The following is a 20,402-nucleotide window of genomic DNA, read 5'->3' on the forward strand; positions in this document are numbered from 1 at the left end:
GGGTGACATGATGTTTATGTAACCTCCAAGCCTCACAAACCAGATGCAATTATGGGCTCCTGGTCCCTGTGACCCCAGCCCTTTAGCATAGCACCGCAAAACTGCAATCCTGTGTCCCAGGAGCGAGCCTGGTTTTGCAGGGTGATGGAAGAAAGTGGGAGGGTGGAGTGGGGGCAGGCAAGAGTTGAGTTCTTTTCACAGCTCCATCTGACGGGAGCTCTCGCTGCCTAATCCAAAGTGACTGGCACTTCATTCGAGAGGGCGCGGAGCCCCCCAATTTCCGCCAGGACCCCTCGGCAGGGGAAGCAGAGTAGCCAAGGGTTGGGGTGGAAGACTATTGTGGCCCAGTGAGACGGCATAGGGCAGGGGCCTCATTACAACGCTTAACTGCACTCACAGGCCCTCATTAACCCACCACACCAGTGACTCAAATCAAAACAGACAATAAAAAGGGGTCGCCGTTTCAATAAAGGCCTCCATTTTAGTGTGACTTGGAGTTTCAGCGCTATAACTGAGCGCTTTATGGAACTTTTACACAAATAGATTTCAGTAAACATTGAAGTTTGTTACAGAGGATCAATTTAGCAAAAGGGATTTCCTTTTAAAAGTGTTCATACATCTTGTATACACATCCCATTAAACTGCCTCCGTGTAGGCATCCGGACATCTGGGAATTCCAGAGGAAAGTAATGAGAGAGTGAGAGTGCAGTTAAACAAAACCCAATATGTCCGCTGTAATAAACGCACAGTGCTTTAGGTAGCACAGCAGACTTGCCCTCAGGTGAAGTGGACTCCTGGTAGAGTTTTCAGGCTCACAGTCATTTCAGGGAAGACGGATGATGAGAGATGACAGACACTTATAATGTTGCAATGGGGATGCAAAGGCAGCGCAAAGATAAAACCATGGCCGGGGGGCGGGGTGGGGGTGGGGGACCTGGCACGCCAACTGATGCGTTTCATGGAGACAATTAAAGGGCAGATCAATGGGGCTGACTGCAACAGAGATCACACAGTGGAGGGCATGCAAAGCTCCAACAGCTTCAGAGGACCGACTCTGGGAGATTTTAAGGTATACGTGTAGAAAATCCTCAAAGTAAAACAAGCGACCTCAGTCACCTACGGGAGCATACAGGAATACTGGCCTCTAATCTTTGAGTTGCACTGTCACTCTCAACGTATCTCATATTTACCATTTACTATGCAAACTATATGCGCGCACTCTGTTTTTAACTTTTTAAATGTAACACTACAACCAAGTGGGTGGATGAGAATAGAGCTGTAATCACTGAACAGTAGATGAAGTGGAGAGACAGCAGCGAGGCTTGCTCTCATCCCCACAGCCTGAAAAACATGATGATGAGGTCACACTGTAAAGACCAGCAGGCCATCACATTCTGTCTGTCACATCATCAACGGCACTCTCCTTCCCATTTCAGAGCCCTTAATCTGCATACATCACCATACAGGAGAGGAAAGAAACGGACTCAGCGGAGGTCTTTGCACTGTGCATTATGTGCTTGTAGAGGAATGATTGTGATGAAGAGGTACTGTACGGGGCATAAGCGACAAAAGGAGGAGCACAGAAATAGCCATGGTGAAAAGAGAAGAGAAGAGAAGAGAAGAGAAGAGAAGAGAAGAGAAGAGAAGAGAAGAGAAGAGAAGAGAAGAGAAGAGAAGAGAAGAGAAGAGAAGAGAAGAGAAGAGAAGAGAAGAGAAGAGAAGAGGAGAAGAGCACCCTGGTATTATAACGTGTAGAAAAAGACAGATGGGCCCACTTACCCGCCTGGTTAGTGGTAATGTTGACTGAGGCGTACTGAGGGGAGTAGGGGCTCTGGTCTGACACCCCGTTGACAGCCTGCACCTCAAACGTGTACTGTGTGTGGGCTAGCAGGTCACTGATGTAGACCCGGGGTTCTGTCAGGCCCAGCTGACGGGGCAAAAACTGAACGTTGTCCCCGCAGCGGGTGCAGCCTCCCCGGCCTCCGCCGCAGCTCTTGCAGATGATGTTGAAAACCACATCCTCGCGGCCCCCCGAATCCCGAGGAGGCAACCACTCCAGCATCACAGAGGTTTCGTTCACGCTGGAGATGACAGTCTGTGGAGCTGACGGGACAGCTGGAAAACACAAACGAGATTCCAGAGCAAACACTTGAGTGAATAATTCAACGCACTCTTTGATCAAATTATTGTGTTACTGTCAGAAGATAGGCCAAGTTTATTTTAAAGTTACTGAAATACATACTGTATATTCATATGAAACTTGGAATGACACGATAAATTATATATCATTGGCATCTGGCAAACTAGCATTACCATTTCATGGTTGTATGCCTCTGCCAACCAATCAAATTGCACCTAGTATCTACCTCAGAACTATCTATGTAGTGAAGACTTCAATAAAAGGCATTTAGTGTATTTGTTCTTAGTGTATAGATTCTTCAGTAATGTGATTTGTTGTGAGGTGATGAATGAAACTTAAACAGTTGATCCTGTAAACATAATACCTCATAATACCATGATGTCATGTCCATGATTCATAAAATTCATCAGTTCAGGTGACCATTTGTCCCCCAAAAAAGCATACAGAAGGTTAGAAACAAGTATTAAGTCAACTGGCTCAGTTGTTGGCACTAGTGGATCCTGATGGTTTTTTCTGGTGGAGGTAACAAAGTTGTACTTGGACAATGGAAAATATCAATTTCATTCTCTCATTTTTCAAGCCTCTTATCAATGTGGTTGATAAGGGGCTTGGTTGAAAATAATGTGTGGAGTACAAATCAACTCACTCTGTTACACTAATCTAACTTTGTGACGGAGGTTGTGTCCTTGATGACAAAGAGGGCATAATTACTAACTCTACTTAAATAACCCCAACAAAAGGAGAGGAAACTCTTGAGCTCACTAAGACACCGTAGACTCGGCGAGATCTGAGCTGACTCTGTTCCAAGCTGGCAGTGCCTCCTCCCTCGGGATGCCCATTTACACTCTCTCATTTTCCAAGCTGGTGTCCACTTTGTCAAGTGTTTTCTTAACATCTATTCCTGACAATTTTCTCATGGAGCATCGTATAGAGTTACTGCCGTGGAGAGAAACCTACTGTTCCTCCAATTGGGACGCGTTCTTAGCAGCTAGGCATTACGCGGCGGAAAACTTTCCACATGCTGCTGCATGGTGAGTGACGGGCCAAACAAACAAACAATGAGAAGTGTTTATCTTTTACAATCATGTGCACCTAATTATGGAAGACGTACCCTCCAGGACTAATGAGATAAACTGCTCCACTCCGCCCACAACATCCTAAATCTGAATCGATCACTTCGTATTTAACCTCCTTTTAATTGGCAGCAATTAACACATCTCCGGCTCTGGAAAGACGCCCATTGGAGTGCCCTCCTTGGTGTCTCCATACATGGAAACATAACTCCTCCTTGGCATCTCCTTCCTGGGGAGGAGCCCCTCCATTAGCTGGTGGGCTGCTCTGATGGGCCCATTCGCTTGCTTTAATCAGGCCGGGCCCTGCTACGCTTAATAAGGGTGACGTGACGCTGCTGCTTTCTCATTCACAACAGCTGCTCGACTCCCAGAGCCAGGCTTATGCAAATCTCTTTTGTTGGAAACCATCAAATCTTTTCCCTCCTCTCTCCCTTTCAACACGTAGAGAGGGAGAGAGAGGGGAAAACTCTACCAGAACGTTGAAAGGAGCTCTTTTTTTTCCCCCGCTCGGCCCAGTTTTGTTTTAGTTAGACCACACTCTATGCCCTGACTCCCTGTCTCTCTCACATACACACAAACCCTACTCTCTCAAATTCCCTCTACTTCATCTCCATCTACATGTCTGTCCCTCATGCTTCGCCCCCGCCCTTACTCACATTTGCTTCGGTCTGTCCTTCCATCTCCCCGTCTCCTTCTCTCTCTCTCTCTCTCCCTCTCTCAACCTCGGTGTCAGCCTCAAATTCAAATTCAAATTCAAACAGCTTCATTGGCATGACAAGAGAGAGTCTGGTCTGGGCTCATTCTCCGTGCCTGGCCCTCCACAAAGCTACGCGCCCTGGCCCAGTAACCTCTGCACTGGCTTGGAGTACGGGCTGTGTGATGTTGAGGAGGCGCAGGCCGCGCAGCCGAGCCGTGTGTGTCGGGTCAGACCCGTGGACAGCCACACTATGAGCATGTCAGCGTCGTTTTAGCGCGAGGGACAGCTCTGACAGAGTTTCTCTGTTTGCAGCTACACAGGCTACCACTGTCCTTTGATCCCGGGGCTTAATGCCTGTGGGTTTTGTAGTGCCTATGTGTCCAAGAGTTCACATTTGAAATCAAAGGACTGAGTTTGTATTCATGTCTCTGTGTGGAGAGGTAAGTATGTGGAGAGGCAGCCTTAAAGTTCACACATGACAACGTTAGCACTACACGTACTTGTGCAGGGCATCTGGAGGGGGTCTGAGTCAGTGCGATAGTATCCGTTGCGGCAAACACAGTTGATGGCCCCTTCGCTGGTGGTGCGGCTGTTGATGGGACACTGCATACAGGCCTCGTCTCCCTGAGTCGGTTTGAAAAAGCCTGATGGACAAGCTGAAAGACAGAAAAGTAAAGGGATCAGGATGTGAAAATGCTGTAATGTAATGACTGTATTACTTTGTATTTCCATCGTTTGACTGGTGAGAAATTTTAAGATTCAAGATTCAGTATTAAGGGAAAAGATGAGGCTTCTGACAATTATTTTTTAGATGAATTGTTTAATGACTTAGTCCATTAAATGACAGTATATTAGTATATTTTTTTTCAAATTGTAAAAGCCCAAAGATATGTTCACTGCAAAACTAAAAAGAACTGATTTTATAAAAATAGAAAAATAATTTAATAAAAAATTAATTAATTAATTAAAAATCAACACTACTATCTCATTCTTGACACTTCCGTATTTCAGTTATTTGCTTTGACATATTAGGTGACATTGTGTGATACAAGATGATACAAGAAAGGTTGTCAAGGGACTAGAATTGAAAACAACTCTGAAAACACATATATACACACACACAAGAGCCAACATAGGAATATATATCAGTGCAACCTGCCATACAAATACACACCAGTCAAGCCTTGCATGTGAGGCAACTCTCTGGGGAAATGGCAACATGGCAACATGTTGTAAGTTTGCTTTGAATTATTCACCATGCTCTAGTTGCCTGAGAAATCTCTGAAGTGCCCTGCTTTCTGTTAAGAGCCCTTTAAAAGGGCCTCTCTCTGGAAACCTGGGAGGGAAAGTTACATTCATGATAAAGACAAAGATGAATACACACCGCAGCTGCCATTAAAGTCTGCATATGTGCCTGTGTTTGGTTGAATCACATGGCTGTATAAGGGCTAAAGCTGTTTGTGTCATAGCTGTGATAAACAACCTAACTTAGCTGTCTGTGAAATCCCCTTATCCTCTCCTGAGTCACATTCCACCTAAACCTTCACAGCTAAATAAATAAATAAATAAAATAAAATAAAATAAAAACCCTCTTCCAGCATTTGCTCCTGCACCATGTCAAGAGAGGTTTTTTTTCTATTTTGGGCCAAAGCATCTACAGCTTTTGCTTCAGGTAATCCAGCTCCACCTGCTTCACCGATAAAGGAGAAAATACAGAGGTGCTGCGAGTACAGTAACATGAAGAATTCACACACGGGACATAGTGCATATCTGAAGTTCAAAAGCCTCAGGTCTACCACTGCTGTTTTGTTATTTATATAGTAGCAGTGTAAAAGGCCCACAATTCTATTGACAGATAAAAGAGAACAAAAAAGGAGCTTTTCTGTAAATTTCTGTTTTGTTTTTTTTCTTATACAGTTTCATTATTTTTAAATTATAATTAAAATTTTAATCTGAGTATTTTTAATTCTAGTACCAAAGTCGAATTTGATTTGTCTCACTCATTATGGTAACAGTTTTCCCATTCTCTATATGTTTCTAAAAACTTTACTTCTAACGCTGTTGCAGTCCTCTACACTGCAAAGCAATAAAAAAAAATACAGCCATTATTTCATTCTAAGGCTGTTTCAGCAATTACGGCTCCACTGTAGCATCTGGAATATGGAAACATCTGCAGCTGAAACTCCCATTTAGAAAGAGAGAGAGAGAAAGAGAGAGAGAGAGAGGGCAAATCATAGAGCAGAATTAGTCCGAGTCCAATCTCACTGTTTATATTAGTCAGACAGATCACTGTGCTGAGAGACCCTACAGGCCAGGAATTAATGCTCTTTTTCCCCTTGTAACTCAAAGTGCATTACTCAGAGTCGTCACCTTCTAAATCTGCCCACTGTATAATGATCCCTGCAATTCTGACGGCACACACACACACACACACACACACACACACACACACACACACACACACACACACACACACACACACACACACACACACACACACACACACACTTAATAAAACAAAATAAAAGGCAACGGGCAGAAGAATGGACATGTGTTGTAAAATGCATTTTTCTAATAAATATAATTTTAGTGATGGCATTACTACGATAACTGTGGGGAAAGATAGATTTAACAACAGATTTACTGAAACTTACTGAATCCCCATTCAAGAAAAGAGTTTAAGTTGAATAAGAGCAGAAACAGCACAAGATGACATGGAAGTAAATGTACTCTTTGAAATGGGAGCACATTTTTGTTTTCTTTTATAAATGTTAAAGTGTGCCAGACATCAGGACTTCACTGTGGTTTCTTTTTTGTAATCAGACATATCTGTGGCAATGAGAGTTACTCCAAAGTAAAAGTCTTAACCTTAAATATCTCTTCACTAAGTATTAGCTTTGACATGTTTTTCTTTGCCAATGATTGATGGGGGAAAAGGTTTTGGGTACAGAGCGAAACATGAGGCCTGGACATTCACACTGCCAGTCAACAGACTCTGTGAATGAGGCCCAGGCAACAGCTATGTGGGGAATTGGGACTGAACCTCGGCGGCACAGTGAGGTCTATGGGAGCGCAGCGCTCCGAGGAGCAATACTAAAGGAAATGGCATAAAGAGGTAGTGAAGGGGGGAAAGGAGAGAGGAGTGTAAAGATGGAAACAAAGAGACAAGAGGGGAGTAGGTGGGGAATGGCTGTGTTTGGGGAGTTTTTCAGCCTGGTAATTCAGCGTGTTACTGTGCCCACAGTGAATGTATGTGCTGCAACAGTATGCAGACTGAGAATAATAATTGGAACAATGACTTTTAAAAATCTGCACAGGCGGAGGAGAGTGAAAACAGTGAAAGCGCTTCAATATTGCGATGTTGGATGGCACACTGGTGGGTAATGGAATTTTTCCCACCAACACCACAAACGTCCACAGACACAGTTCTCTCAGCTACTGCACGTCTGTTCAATTTAGTGTGAAAATCACTGAAGGAAAAATGTATGTGCTTTTACATTCTACACGTCTGTGTCACTCAGTCACAATTTAAATAGTTCAGACAACCATAACTTTAACAATCCTTTAATACTATCAACGTCATATGTGATTTACCCACTGTCTCTATTCTACATTGTTGAACATGTAAAAGTTATCGTTTTCATGCTAACAGCTAGGTGGTGTTTGTTTTGTCATAACGTGGAGCACCAGGTGGGTGGGGTTTCCATCATCATGATAATTCAAACAGTAAAAGATGCAACATTCATTACAAAAAAAAAGAGCAGGCTTAAGTATTTACCAAAAACTGTTGAAATACATTTCAAACATCCCACAATTCATTGCATTTTCCGATGTGACAAAGCTTTTTCATCTGGCACCTCATAAACTTAAAGGATCCGGTTCAGGAGGACACAGTATTATATGTCTTGGCATGCCTCTCTGCCCTGCCACGGTCATTATTTTGGGGAAATATTTGGGGAATTTCCACTTTATATCCAGATGACAGATTTTAAGAATTGCAAAGTTGCCTGGTGTCAGATGTAGAGAAGCAAAGATGTGGAGAGCAGTGATTAAAAAACAGATCAGAGCTTTAATTCCCTACCTCCCTGCCTGCCCAGATTGCTGCTGTTGAGCTGTTTGATCACCATCCTGGCAGTCTCACTCGACATGCGGAAGCTAAAGGCTGTTTTTTTGGATCTTTCTCCCTAACTTCAGATATCCTTCTGGCAAGAAGAGTTAATTACTGTCAGAATATTCATTGACAACAGTTCCTCTGTTGTTCCTACTTCCTCTACCTTTACCAGTTAAAAAAAAGAAAACACACTGCTAATAATATCATTAATATCATCAAGCAAGGAAGTGTGCCACGCGACGCCATCGGCTCTCTGGGGACTGGGAATGTGGTTTCTGGAAGTGGGACAAACAATGAAATGTTTGTCGGGAACAAAATCTACACAGAAAAGCTTTATGGGAATTTATAAACACTTCAAATTCAATTTAGTGGTAGCTGTGTCAAAAGGTCCAGATCACCTCAAATTGCTTCCAGAGACACAGCGGGATTATTCACTCTTAAATCTTCGATGAAAAACAAGTGAAAACTACGGTGGCCCTGAGGTGCAAATCACAACAGCAAATCAGAAAACACAACAGCAAAACAGAAAACACAATGACAAATTACTAAACACAACACAAAAAGAGAAAACACAACGGCAAATCACAAAACACAACAACAAAACAGAAAACACAATGGCAAAAGAGAAAACAAAACAACAAATTAGTAATTTGTCGTTGTGTTTTCTCTTTTGCCGTTGTGTTTTCTGATTTGCTGTTGTGTTTTCTCTTTTTACGTTGTTTTCTCTTTTTGTGTTGTGTTTTCTGATTTGCCGTTGTGTTTTCTGTTTTGTTGTTGTGTTTTCTGTTTTGTTGTTGTGTTTTCTGATTTGCTGTTGTGATTTGCACCTCAGGGCCGCCGTAGAAAACTTGTGCCAGCGAGCGGTAAGTTTACAATGTTGCGTGATCATTTGAAGTCGGAGTATTACACTACTTTTATCAAACACGGAGCCTTAAAACCGAATCACACGCACACACACGCATTCCAAACCTCCGGCTGCATGCGTCTGTCTTGTTTACGACTTTTAATAACATATAGTGACATAAAGGCTTTAATTATGGGTTTTCTGCTAGACGTACTGAATAAAAATAGGACTGTGTGAGATGTGAGAAGTAAGTCAGGACCAGGGTGCTAGTCAGGTTTTTACAGCAGGTAATTTGCTGGTTGTTTCAAAGGTTTCCTGAATATTACAGCTGGAGAGATTTATAGCACACTGAAGATGAGACCTGCAGCTAAAACCATCTCAATCCTACAAAGTCTGTGCATCTGTGCCTGGGTCTTTGCGCATGTGTGTGTGTGTGTGTGTGTGTGTGTGTGTGTGTGTGTGTGTGTGCGAGAGAGAGAGAGAGAAAGCGAGAGACAAGACGACACAGTAAAAGAGAAAGACAGAGAAAGAGAGAGAAGCAGGGAGTGTTGTTTTCAGCAGCAATGCCGACGTGACCAGCCATACTCCCTGTGAATCTGGCTCCACCGACCGAATCAGCCGTCATACACACACACACACACACACACACACACACACACACACAAACAAGGCACAGCACAGCACATAGAGAGTGGCCAAACAAAGACTGGGCATTTGACATTTCCATCATGGCTGCCTGGGCAGTGTTGTGTGCTGTACGATCACAACCAGACAATCATCTGGATGATAGCAGGTAATCCAGCCTAAGGCCGCACCTATTGAGGGGGGGGGGGGGACAAAAAAACAAAAAACCAACCCCAGCACCCCTCTAGTCTTTTTCACCCACCACCATCTCTCATGTCCACCACCAGCCGACAGAGAGACTCTTTGTCCAGCAGTCTGGGGCATCACAGCAACAACAGAACAGCGTACCCCCTCTGGACCCCCCTCGTACCCCCCCCCCTTTTCACGATCCGGTCCACCCTCCCCCCTCCCCTCTCCCCCAAAAACTGCTTTATTTAATGAACACACCATTAAAGAAGAGACAACGGAGACAAAGACAGGAAAGGTGTGTGTATGTGTGTGGTGTCCGGGGTGTGAAAGAGAAAAGGTTGGAGAGGTACAAAAAAAAAAAAAAAATCTGAGGTGCAAGGTTTTGTGAGCACAGCAGGAAAAAGTGCTGAAAGCAGTGAAAATGGCCAGCGTCAGAGGGATTGTGTGTGTGTGTGTGTGCGCTGGGTATTTCCCTGTATTCCATTGTGACCAATGAGGCTGCTGCAGAGAGCCACGTACAAGTTTGGATCTCTATTTGCTTTGGTGCTGCCTGTAAAAACTATTTATATGAATCACTGCGGGGACAGATCAGAGGCTATCGTAAAGAGATAGGTTTCTTTTACACGGTAAACTGCTGGTTCTCATGGGGTGGGGGAGAAAATTAGATTAAGACAACCTGTTAGCTTTCACAGCAGCTTTCTCATTACCTTTACCATCCTACAACCACAACTACAGACCGTCAGGCTTTGAACTGGTCACATGTAAGCAGAGCGTAACGTTGTGAAACGACAGTCATGGCCGCAGAGCCATGCAGGGCCGTTGCTAGGAATTCTGGGTCCCCTTAAAGAATACTAAAGTGGGCCACTACCCCCTAACTTTTCCAGTTTTTTTTTCTTAGACTACGTATGTATTATCATTTCTTATTTAGCCTAAATTGTTTTGATGCTAATGCAGCATTACTTTGAGTATTAGTCAGGGTCATATGCAGGATAAATCAGTCATACAAAGATTAGACTCCTGGGTTTTTTTGTGGGCCCTACTGGGCTCTGGGCCCCTAGAATTATCATTACCTTTCTCTTTCTCTCTCCCTGCGCAGAGCAACCAGAGGAGAGCAGCCACGAGTTGTCTGTCTGTCTTGCTCCTGGGAGCGAGGACGAGGCAGCCTGTCCACCGTCTGCCTCGGCACTTCCACGGGGAACACTAGCTTGCACTGTTTTGCAACACAGGGTCTCCGCAATTCAATTAGGAGCGAAGTCCTACTCGCCGTCTAATTCAATCAGGCTTGTGTGAAAGCTATTAGACAACTGGCATTCGCTTCACCCCACACACACACTGGCACACAAATGAGATATTCATTTCTCCCTCTGGGTTTCCATGTCTGGTGCAATTAACAGGTCTGGGACTCTGCGTGGCTTCTCACACTGTAAGCCGGGACAATGCCAGTGTGTGAGGGCACCACTTATGACCTACAAGGTGTAAATCAGGTTATACTCCGCGACTCAAGGAGAGCACAGGGTCATTTACATTGGGTTCAGTTTGTGAGAAACAAACAGTCAGAACCAAGTTCAACTTTGTGAGCAAACTGGGCAGTGCCACTGCATTTCCAAACCACTAAAAATAACTGAAAACAGGACGTAGCCACTTTAATGGGCTTACCCAATGAAAAAAAAAAACACACACACATTGCAGCCACTTATTTTAATGATTACTTGCCCCTTTTTTTTTTTAACTCTATTAACTTTAGTAGTAAATCCCACCCTTAAGGCTCCGGAAAAATGCTTCAGATCAGAGCTGACGACACAGAGACTCAACCAGAAGTCGACATGTTCACAAGCCTGTGATCTGTGTAAGTGTCTTAAACACCTCAAACTCCTGATTGTTGATCCAGACACCTCATATACACATGTGTAGTTGAGTGTGTGCCTGAGTATGTGATTGGAAACTGACTTTTCCCTCTGTATCCCTCAGCATTTTGCTCTAAGCTGCATCTCGTCTGCAGTTGTCACAGAGATCACAACCACCCCCCCTTCACCCCCTAAAACCCCTCCAACCCCCTCACCCCCAGCATGCTCCTCTGAGACAGATTAGGAGCCAAAGTGAGCAGCAGATTAGTTGGAAATGTGGGACACCTGGGAAATGAGCTGTGAGGGCGCAGGCTCAAAGAACACACACATACAACACATGTACTGTACACACTCCCAGGAAACTTAAAATCACACAGGACGCTGCGCCACATGCTTCACACATTATACACACACACACACACAAACACATACCCACAGCTCATTTAATTCCATCTTCTTCCGATACAAATACATCAACACATAAATAAGCAAAGGCCGTAAAGAGGGAAGCTGCTAATAAAGCCTACTGGCCACTGCCCAGAGGACAATTTCAGCTCATACTGCAGAGGCTTAACCTCATATATGTGGCACATATACAAGGCTCACCATCACAAGGTTTGGTATTTACAAGGACAAAAAGAAGCGTTGAACACTGTTCAGAATGTCAGCGGCAGCTAAAAATACTCCATAAGGGAAATATTAGTCATGTAACAACTGGTGTAAACTAATTTCCCACTAACTGACCTTATTTCTTATTATCTCCTTAACTTTGTCCATAAATAACACATAGCACATGCGAGTGACATGGCATAGATATACTGTGAAGACTGCGTGTGCCCGTTGGACTGATCAGAATGTAGCTCTATATAGGATTACTGTAAAATAATTATAGACAATGTTTGTTTTTCTATTATCAATTAATCTGATCATTATTTTTTAATTAATCTATTTACCTTTAGTCTATGAAGACGTCAGAAGTGAAATTTCAAAATGATTTGGTCAAAAAGCTGGCTGAGAAAATTTAAAACATTAAAAAATATATATATATATCAGACGCTGTGGCATTTTACTAAAGGATGAATCAGTAAATTAATGTAGTGTTGATCGGCCGGTCTCTTCAGCTATATATCAAACTGCGGTTGTGTTACAGCACACTCAAGGGCACACACACACACACACACACATTGCACCACTTGGCTCGTCAAAACCCGAAGCCTTTGTGGAGATGTGCGTCATCCCCATGTGGCAAATGTTAGTTTCTTGATTCAAACAACGCTGGCAGAGTGGCTCTCTGTTCAAGACCACAAACGCTCTCATGATGATCATCAGGTCATAAATACCAAAGGGGAAAAAAAAATCAGTGAAAACTATCTTAACCACAGTATTTCCATACTGTCTGATAACTACCATCTGTCAATAGAGGAGGAAACAGAGATGAAAGGGGAGTATCACTGGAGCCATGCAGGCAGCACAGTAATAATGTCTGGAATTTTCACTGCGCTCCATTTTTTTCCCCCTTCTTCTTCTTCTTTTCCCATTTTTTTCAGCACTGGAGGAAAAAAAAGAGGCACAAATGTGGAATGGTGAAATTACAGGCATCTAAGCCAACACATATACACACAGGGTATAGGAATATGAACAAGGCTAGAGGGTGGGCGGTTGTGGGGAATAAAGCGGAAAGGGTCATTTCATGCAGGCAGATCACTTGACAGCTTGCTCTCCAGAGGATGGAGGGGTCCAATCAGGTTGCCGTGGAGCCCTTCGGTACACTGGTCTGCAGATGGCCGGGGTGTGGCAGGAGGCAGGCCCCTTTGTCGGCATTAATCTCCATTTAGGATGGCTTGTCAACCTCCAGGATCCACATCATAGTGCAACCAGCTACCTGGTGTTCCATTATTTGTAATGACAGATCATTACCAGTGCTGGGGTTGGGGGGGGGTTACTTAATGCAGATAATAGTAGATAATTTGAAATTATGGTGCAGTCGTCCCTAATCTGGCCACCATTTGAGCCTCTGTGCTCAGATGGGCTAATTCATTCTGTGTCTTATTGCATATGGGTGAGAATTAGCAGATGAGCGTGTGTGTGTGTGGTGCTCAGTGGTTACAAAATAGTCTAATTCAAATTAATTCAGCTCAATAATTGTGTACAGCGATTAAGAATTAATTGCTTTGGATATAAACTATATCAAGAAACATCTGTGTTTTACATTTTTGTAATCTGTTTACAGAACAACTGCCTCAGCTTCTGCCCCACCCCCACCCCCACCCCCAGCTCAGTGACGCCTCTTGTCACACTGTTGCATAAAAAAAGTTTGTCTCCTGTCAAACAATGGCAGCCTCGGCCTTACTTAACATCGTATGCAAGCTGAACTTTCACTGTCATGTGACACTATAGGAGTTGGTTATTGTGCCTCTGGTGCTGCTGCTGTGTTCTCTGGCGGAGGAGTGGGGAGGGAGGAAGGGAGGGGGGGCAACTACACCTGTCTTTTCATGTACAGCACTGCCTGCGTGGGTGTAGGCTACACTGTTGCAGATTTGAGCCAGGTAGGAAATGAAGAGACTTAGGAGAGATCGGATGACGGACTGTTAAGCTGTCATTGTTGAGGCAAACAAAAGAATGTGGGCATGCCTCATGGGAACAGATCACCTGCTGCACCACAACCGCCTCCCTGGAAACACCCACTCACCACTAGGTGCAAATGTTAAGTTCCTCCACTTGCTTAAACAGATTCCAGACCATTCATGCTTCGTCTGAGCCGATGATTCATCACTTTATTGTTACGGTGTTTGTGCACAGGGCTGTGTTCACAGATTGCGCTCTCTCAGACACACAGATCGATGCGTCTGAAGTCCGCATGAGTTTTGACTGGGACTTGTCAGTCCCCCGTCCTACTCAATCCCCAAATGTGCCCTTTGCTCAAGGACAGCTAGTTGCTAGGGCAACAGGAGCCATTGCCATGTAAGGCAGCTTCTCCTCCGTTCCACAGGCTGCACCCAGACCTTACAGCCCCGATCACAGCCTCAGACTGCTGATGACAGTGGGACTGGGTGGAGGAAACAGAATGAGAGGAGGTGGAGGTAGAGGAAGGAGAGAGGTTGGATGAATGGAAGATAAATAACCACAGCGACCTGCACAAGTCATACAGTTGGTTGGTCTAGAGCTCACATTATTGGCTTGGCAGGGGTAAGAAGCAACGCAATGTCCCCGCCCAGGCCATGAAATAAACAACCTGTTAAAAGTTTTGAAGCTTGACGGAATTCAAATCTATTCTAGTTCAACAGCCAGTCTTTTATGCCCAACACAACATCCCTTGGATCTGGTATCCTGGCTAATACAGGTGAGAGGCAAGCAGAGATGGGTGGTGGCGGTGGAGGCAGCAGCAGCAGCAGCAGCAGCAGCGGCGGTGGTGGTGGGGGTGGGGGGTGGGGGTCCTTTGTGCCTGGAGGCAGATGTAGGAAATAGCTGACAGAGGCAATCACTGGTCTGTATGTGTGTGCCTCTCTGTGTGTCTGTGTTTGTAAAGGACAGCACAGCGAGCAAAAGAGAGCAAGAGAGAGTGAGTGAGAGAGAGAGAAAGAGAGGAGTGAGTGGGGGGAAGGAGGGTGGGGTGGGGCGGGGTGGGGGCGGGTGGACTTTAACAGAATCCAAACAAAGGCAGCGAGCAGCAGCTCCGAGCTCAGTGACAGAGGCTCCCCAAGGTGCAGTCTAGCTGATGGACAGGTGGCATAAAGGAGGCTGCATGTTGTCCAGTCAGGAGGGACAAGAGGGGTGTCACAAGGAAGGAGGGGAGGGAGAGAGGGTGTGTGTGTGTGTGGGGGTGGAGGGGGGTGGCATTGCAAGGAGCAGCTGGTGCTGAATCCTGTCACTGTCCCTGTGTAACCCTCTAGTGCACACATACAAACACACAGAGGACGCACACACTTACATACACACACACACACACACACACACACACACACACACACACACACACACACCTCAAACAAAGCACAAAAGATAAACAGTGCCCTAAGCCGGTCCGTGAGTATCATGTTCGTGGGCTGGATTTTATATCTCCAGCCATCTCTCCCCGGAGTGTATTTATTAAAGATTATATCAATTCTTCTGACCACAAGCATTTAATGAGGCAGCAGGGAGTCTGAGTGAATTCTATTATCCATCTAATCTACAAGAGGAAAAGAAAAACAACAGCTGTAATGTGCCCATTTCGCACGCACACAAGCATCCAAGGAGCGTGCGTGCACACAGACACACACACACACACACACGTTTCACAAGAGAATTGCATTACCTAAGTATGAAACAAAGAGGGAACTTACAGTATCTCTCAACAATATATTTTATTGTGTCATTTTCCTTCAATAAAGCCAGTAGGAGGGACATTGTGTAACTTCTCCTGTTATCTTTTCACGAAAATTGATTATTTCGTTCAAAAGTATGTTTTTCATTAATCAGTAATCACCCCCATCAACATACTGAAGTGTTCCTTTCAGCTCTGAATTTGCCGTTCATATCATTCATATCTACATGGAGCGGGTAAGCTCGGTGCTGGCTGCCATGTGGTGTCGCCATGTTTTTACGTTCAGTGGCAGCGTGACGGTAGGAAACCACGGAAACTCAGCGGAGACACCGGAGCTGTCGGCTCAGGTCGAGGTGGCATCTGTGAAAAGTCACCGTGGTAACGCAGTGAGGAGGAATGGAGCGTTACAGTCAGTACGTTTACATGCAGAGCTTAATCGAGCTATGCTCAAAATTCGATTTTGGCGTCAAGTCGGACTTCTGTCCTTGTCTCAGTTTACATGCAACTGAGAAAATCGAATAACTGACGGGGTCCGCCCCCTCATGCGGCGTCACCCGTCGTTTCAGCGGGTTAATACGCCCCCTGGCCTGTTGACTTTCCTGTCACCTCGTAAAAAAATGAATATAAACAACTTATAAGCTTACTAATAATAAACTCTCAACTGCAGTTCCCAACCAGACACCCCAGTCTGGGCTGGATGCGCGCTGAGAATAGGATACGGGCTTCCTTTTTTCATCTCTCTCTCTCTCTCTCTCTCTCTTTTTTAATTTTATTTTTTTATATAAAACACTCTTGCTGGTCGCGCTGTGTGAAATGCATTGAATCGGCGCTGACGTTGGGTTTTTTTTTCCTTACTTTGCCGGGTTTGGGCGGCTTCTCTGCTCCACTTGGTGCCGTCTCTACTGTTGTGGAGCATGCGGACATGCATTGTCCAGTTATACTCCGACTAAGGCGTATACATGACGGAGAAAATCGAATTCCAATCACATTATCTGGGTGTCTTAATCGGAGTTCTCAACTCCGATTTCAGTTGGACTAAGGTGTTTACATGCACTTCAGTTATCCAGTTATAGTCGGATTAAGGCAATAATTCGTTTTTTTCAAGTGTCATGTAAACGTACTGACTGATGCTGCATTCACCTGCAGTCGGGCAGACGGCCGTCGGTAACAAACCAGATGTCATTTTAGTCACAGAAGTGGAGAGAAAGCCGGTAAAACGTGGGTCAGGTAAACAATACCACATTGCCATGACAACATATTGTCACGTGTATTGTTTTGCCTCGTGCTGACGGACCACTTGTTTACATAGAGGCTTGTTTATGCCGTAACGTGCAGTGGCTGTCGTCCGTCTGCCGTCTGCCCAATTTCAGGTGAATGCAACATGAAAAATACGATTGAGTTGCTTGCGATATACAACCGCAACGCTAGATGGGAGGAATTCCTACACAATGTACCTTTAATACCTTCTCTGACAGCAGTCTTTTTATAAAGAAAAAAATAAATGAATGAGATGAATAATATTAATTAAATGGAAATTTCATTAATTGTCCAATGACTGCAACAGTTTTTTTAAGGACCTACAAGTGGCTCAGAATAAAACATGTGCCACTCAGTCAGCAGTAAACTCCCTGATCATGTGCCCCGAGTCAGGCTTGCTTGTCAAATGGATAATCAGCTCATGAAAATTCAACGGCATGCCACAGAAGACAAACCACCAAACCCAGATTTCCCCTGCTATCAAGACTCAAAAGATACACCCTGAAGGAGTGACATCACACACACACACACACACACACACACACACACCAAACACAAACCGTCACACCTGTGCCTGAAAAGCCTGGCATTGTTGGGAGGAGATTCATTTGAAGACTTTAATAGCTGCTACTTTGAGGTAGAATACATTAAATAGCCCAATCATGGCCGCAGAGTGAGGTGGTGGCCTGAGCAATTTTATAAAGAGTGAATAGATCGACTAATTAGCCTTTAAATATGTCATTGATTCATCTAAAACAAGGGATCCCTGAGCTATTCATCCGTCTGCTCTGCGTCTTCTCCCCCTCTATGACTACATCCTTAACCCTGATAAAGGAGGGGCTTGGCTGGCTGCTCTCGCTTCCATTTGTCCTAATCAATGGAGGCTGTTCAGCCCAGACCCAGGGGGTCAGTGAAATTAAGTACCCAGTTCACACAGAGAGGGATCGGGCCAGTGTTGGGCAGGAGGGGGAGATATGCAAGCCCTCTGTTACCTTGGCAACTCCAGTGCTGCTGAGTTAACCCCATATCCCTCCAGTCGAACTCTTCTCCTCTTGTTTGCACCAAAATGGCTGCTCTATGAGTAGTCATGTGGAGTGACAGTAGTTCAATGAATGTACTTTGAAATATGTGGAAAAAAGAATGTGTTGTTGTGTCTGTTAACTTCCAGACCCTTTGGATTTAGAGAAATATCGTTATACGTACCGGTATGTTTATGGTCAATAAATTGACACAAATAAACACAACCAGGTAGAATATAAAAAACAATATAAACCCATCAGCAGTGTTCATTTCTCAGCACAGACACCCCTGGCAAACACGTTCCAAGTATTGATTTTGATATAACACTGAGGTGAGTGGTACATTATTCTATATTGCTGCAGATTCTTCATCACCGTAGTAAGGTTTCAAATGATCCACAAATAAATGGTATTATTCAGTTTCTAACTTGTGTTGTACTTTGCAGACTAACAAATCCAGTGAGGCAAGAGGGGGAGAGGGAGAGGGAGGGTGAGGGTGAGGGGGAGTATAGGCTCCTGTTTACCACAGTACAACACTGTTTCCTCATCTCCCAACACAATATCTACCCAAGAAAAACATCATGCAATCATTATTTTTGTCATCTTGCATGTCTTTTGGTTATGTAATATGAACTTCCCTACTGAATTTTAGATCTGTTAGAAATTAAAAATGTATATGTGTAGATAGAATTTGTGGTTTTCTGTGTAATTCTCATTTATTCAAGGTCCACTCTCTGGGTTAGGGCCAAACGTTCCTTCACCTAACCAAGTGTCACAGTCTGAACCTCACAAAGTGGGATTTTTGTTTTGTTTGTCTTGTCACATTCTAACTATGAAGCTTCACTGACCGGGTTGTGAGGGAACTGCTCTGCTTCTGTTGACGGCTCACATCCACAGAGATGGCTTTACCTTAGACGTGGTGCAGGGTCTCCGCTGAGGCCTGTACTGTCTGTCAGTCATTCTCAGTGTGCCAACATCAGTCGTTATGACTTACAATTCACAATTCCTCTATGTCACACACACACACATACTGTATGCTTATAACCTGAATGTAACCCACCTATAGCCTGAAGGTACAGCTTTCCCTTTGGCACGTCTCAGCACATTCCAGTGCCGCATATCTGACAGAGTCATACAGGCCAGCACATATCATCTTTGACGTTAATGCTAAGGTGCTGAAAAGGTCATTGTAAAAAATATAATGGTGGAGTAGATCCCTCTACCTTGTGGGGGACAGCTACTGTGCTTACTGGTAAGATGACAGCCATGTGAGTCATCCACAACTATAACTGTTTGTACCCTGCGCACACCTGCAGTTTACAGGAGGAAGGGATATGCAGCTATTCAATATGCAAATTTACCCATACACGTCAACAGAAACACATGGGTCAGGTTCAAAATCTTTTTTTCTTTCTTTTTTTTTTTCGCCACGATGGTTGCCAAATGTTAGTGAAGGTGTTAGAGAAGTTTGAAATGAGTGAGGGCCTGCAAAGAGGGAGACAGACAGATTAGTCTTGGGTTCCTGGAGGCAGCAGGATTATCCCAGTGGGGCTAGTGGGGGTCATGTCAGTTGCACTCAGACTAAAATCCCCTTCCATAGCAGACCTGGATGAAATGCCATGTGCAAAAAATTCTTTACACATGTTTTAACCTGGCTAGAGTGCCAGATAGGCTTGGTTTTCAAAAACGCGCCAGCAAAGAACTGAAGTAAATTTGTGGAACATGTGTGTGTGTTAATGGTTCAGGTTTCCTAAGCTCTAAACTCTTGGTCCAAATGCTTTAAAACAAATGGGGGAAAATTATGTGCAAAAGCTATTTCAGCAGGTCTGGCGAGGACAGTGAGAGAAGAGGTGAGGTGGGGCTCAGATGCAAGTTAGTCTTGCTTTGCGGCATGAAAGTTTGATGAGGAAATGGGAAGGGCTTCCATCCAAGACATTCGATTTTTTTGGAACCTCAGTCAAGGCCCTATAACCAGAGACAGAAGCAATTGATTCAAGAAAAAGAAAAGTCCTACTTGCTGTTCTGGGTGGTGTTTTTATGAGCTCTTTCCTTGGACTGTATCTGCACACTTTGATAAGTGCATCAGACATTGAATGTGTGATCACACTGATGCGATAATCTGTTACACTTCTCACTCTCACGTCTTATCCCCATTGCTACTGGACAGAGATACCTTTTTTTAGCAACTATCTTTTGACTGCTATGTTTTTGTGTTTTTTTTCTGTATAAAAGATCTATTATCTAGAAGATCTGGAATCTATTCCACTGGGCACCGCCAGGGCCCCACTAAGAGGTCAAATA

The 20,402-nt window shown here is 44.3% G+C and overlaps 1 protein-coding gene across 4 annotated transcripts in view; it reads right to left on the minus strand.

Annotated features, from left to right (window-relative positions):
• The window catches only part of ephb2b (eph receptor B2b), a 120,836-nt gene that overhangs the window by 28,545 nt on the left and 71,889 nt on the right, over positions 1 to 20,402 (minus strand). For all 4 annotated transcript variants that reach the window (XM_085777781.1, XM_085777778.1, XM_085777779.1 and 1 more), the window contains exons 4-5: positions 4,411 to 4,566; positions 1,780 to 2,115 (exon numbers count right to left, since the gene is read on the minus strand). In XM_085777781.1, coding sequence (XP_085633907.1) covers positions 1,780 to 2,115; positions 4,411 to 4,566 — 492 coding nt within the window. The remainder of the gene's footprint in view (positions 1 to 1,779; positions 2,116 to 4,410; positions 4,567 to 20,402) is intronic.

The sequence above is a fragment of the Trachurus japonicus genome, chromosome 5 (genome assembly GCF_045865225.1).
Source record: "Trachurus japonicus isolate A0001 chromosome 5, Traja_1.0".
Lineage (NCBI taxonomy): Eukaryota > Metazoa > Chordata > Actinopteri > Carangiformes > Carangidae > Trachurus > Trachurus japonicus.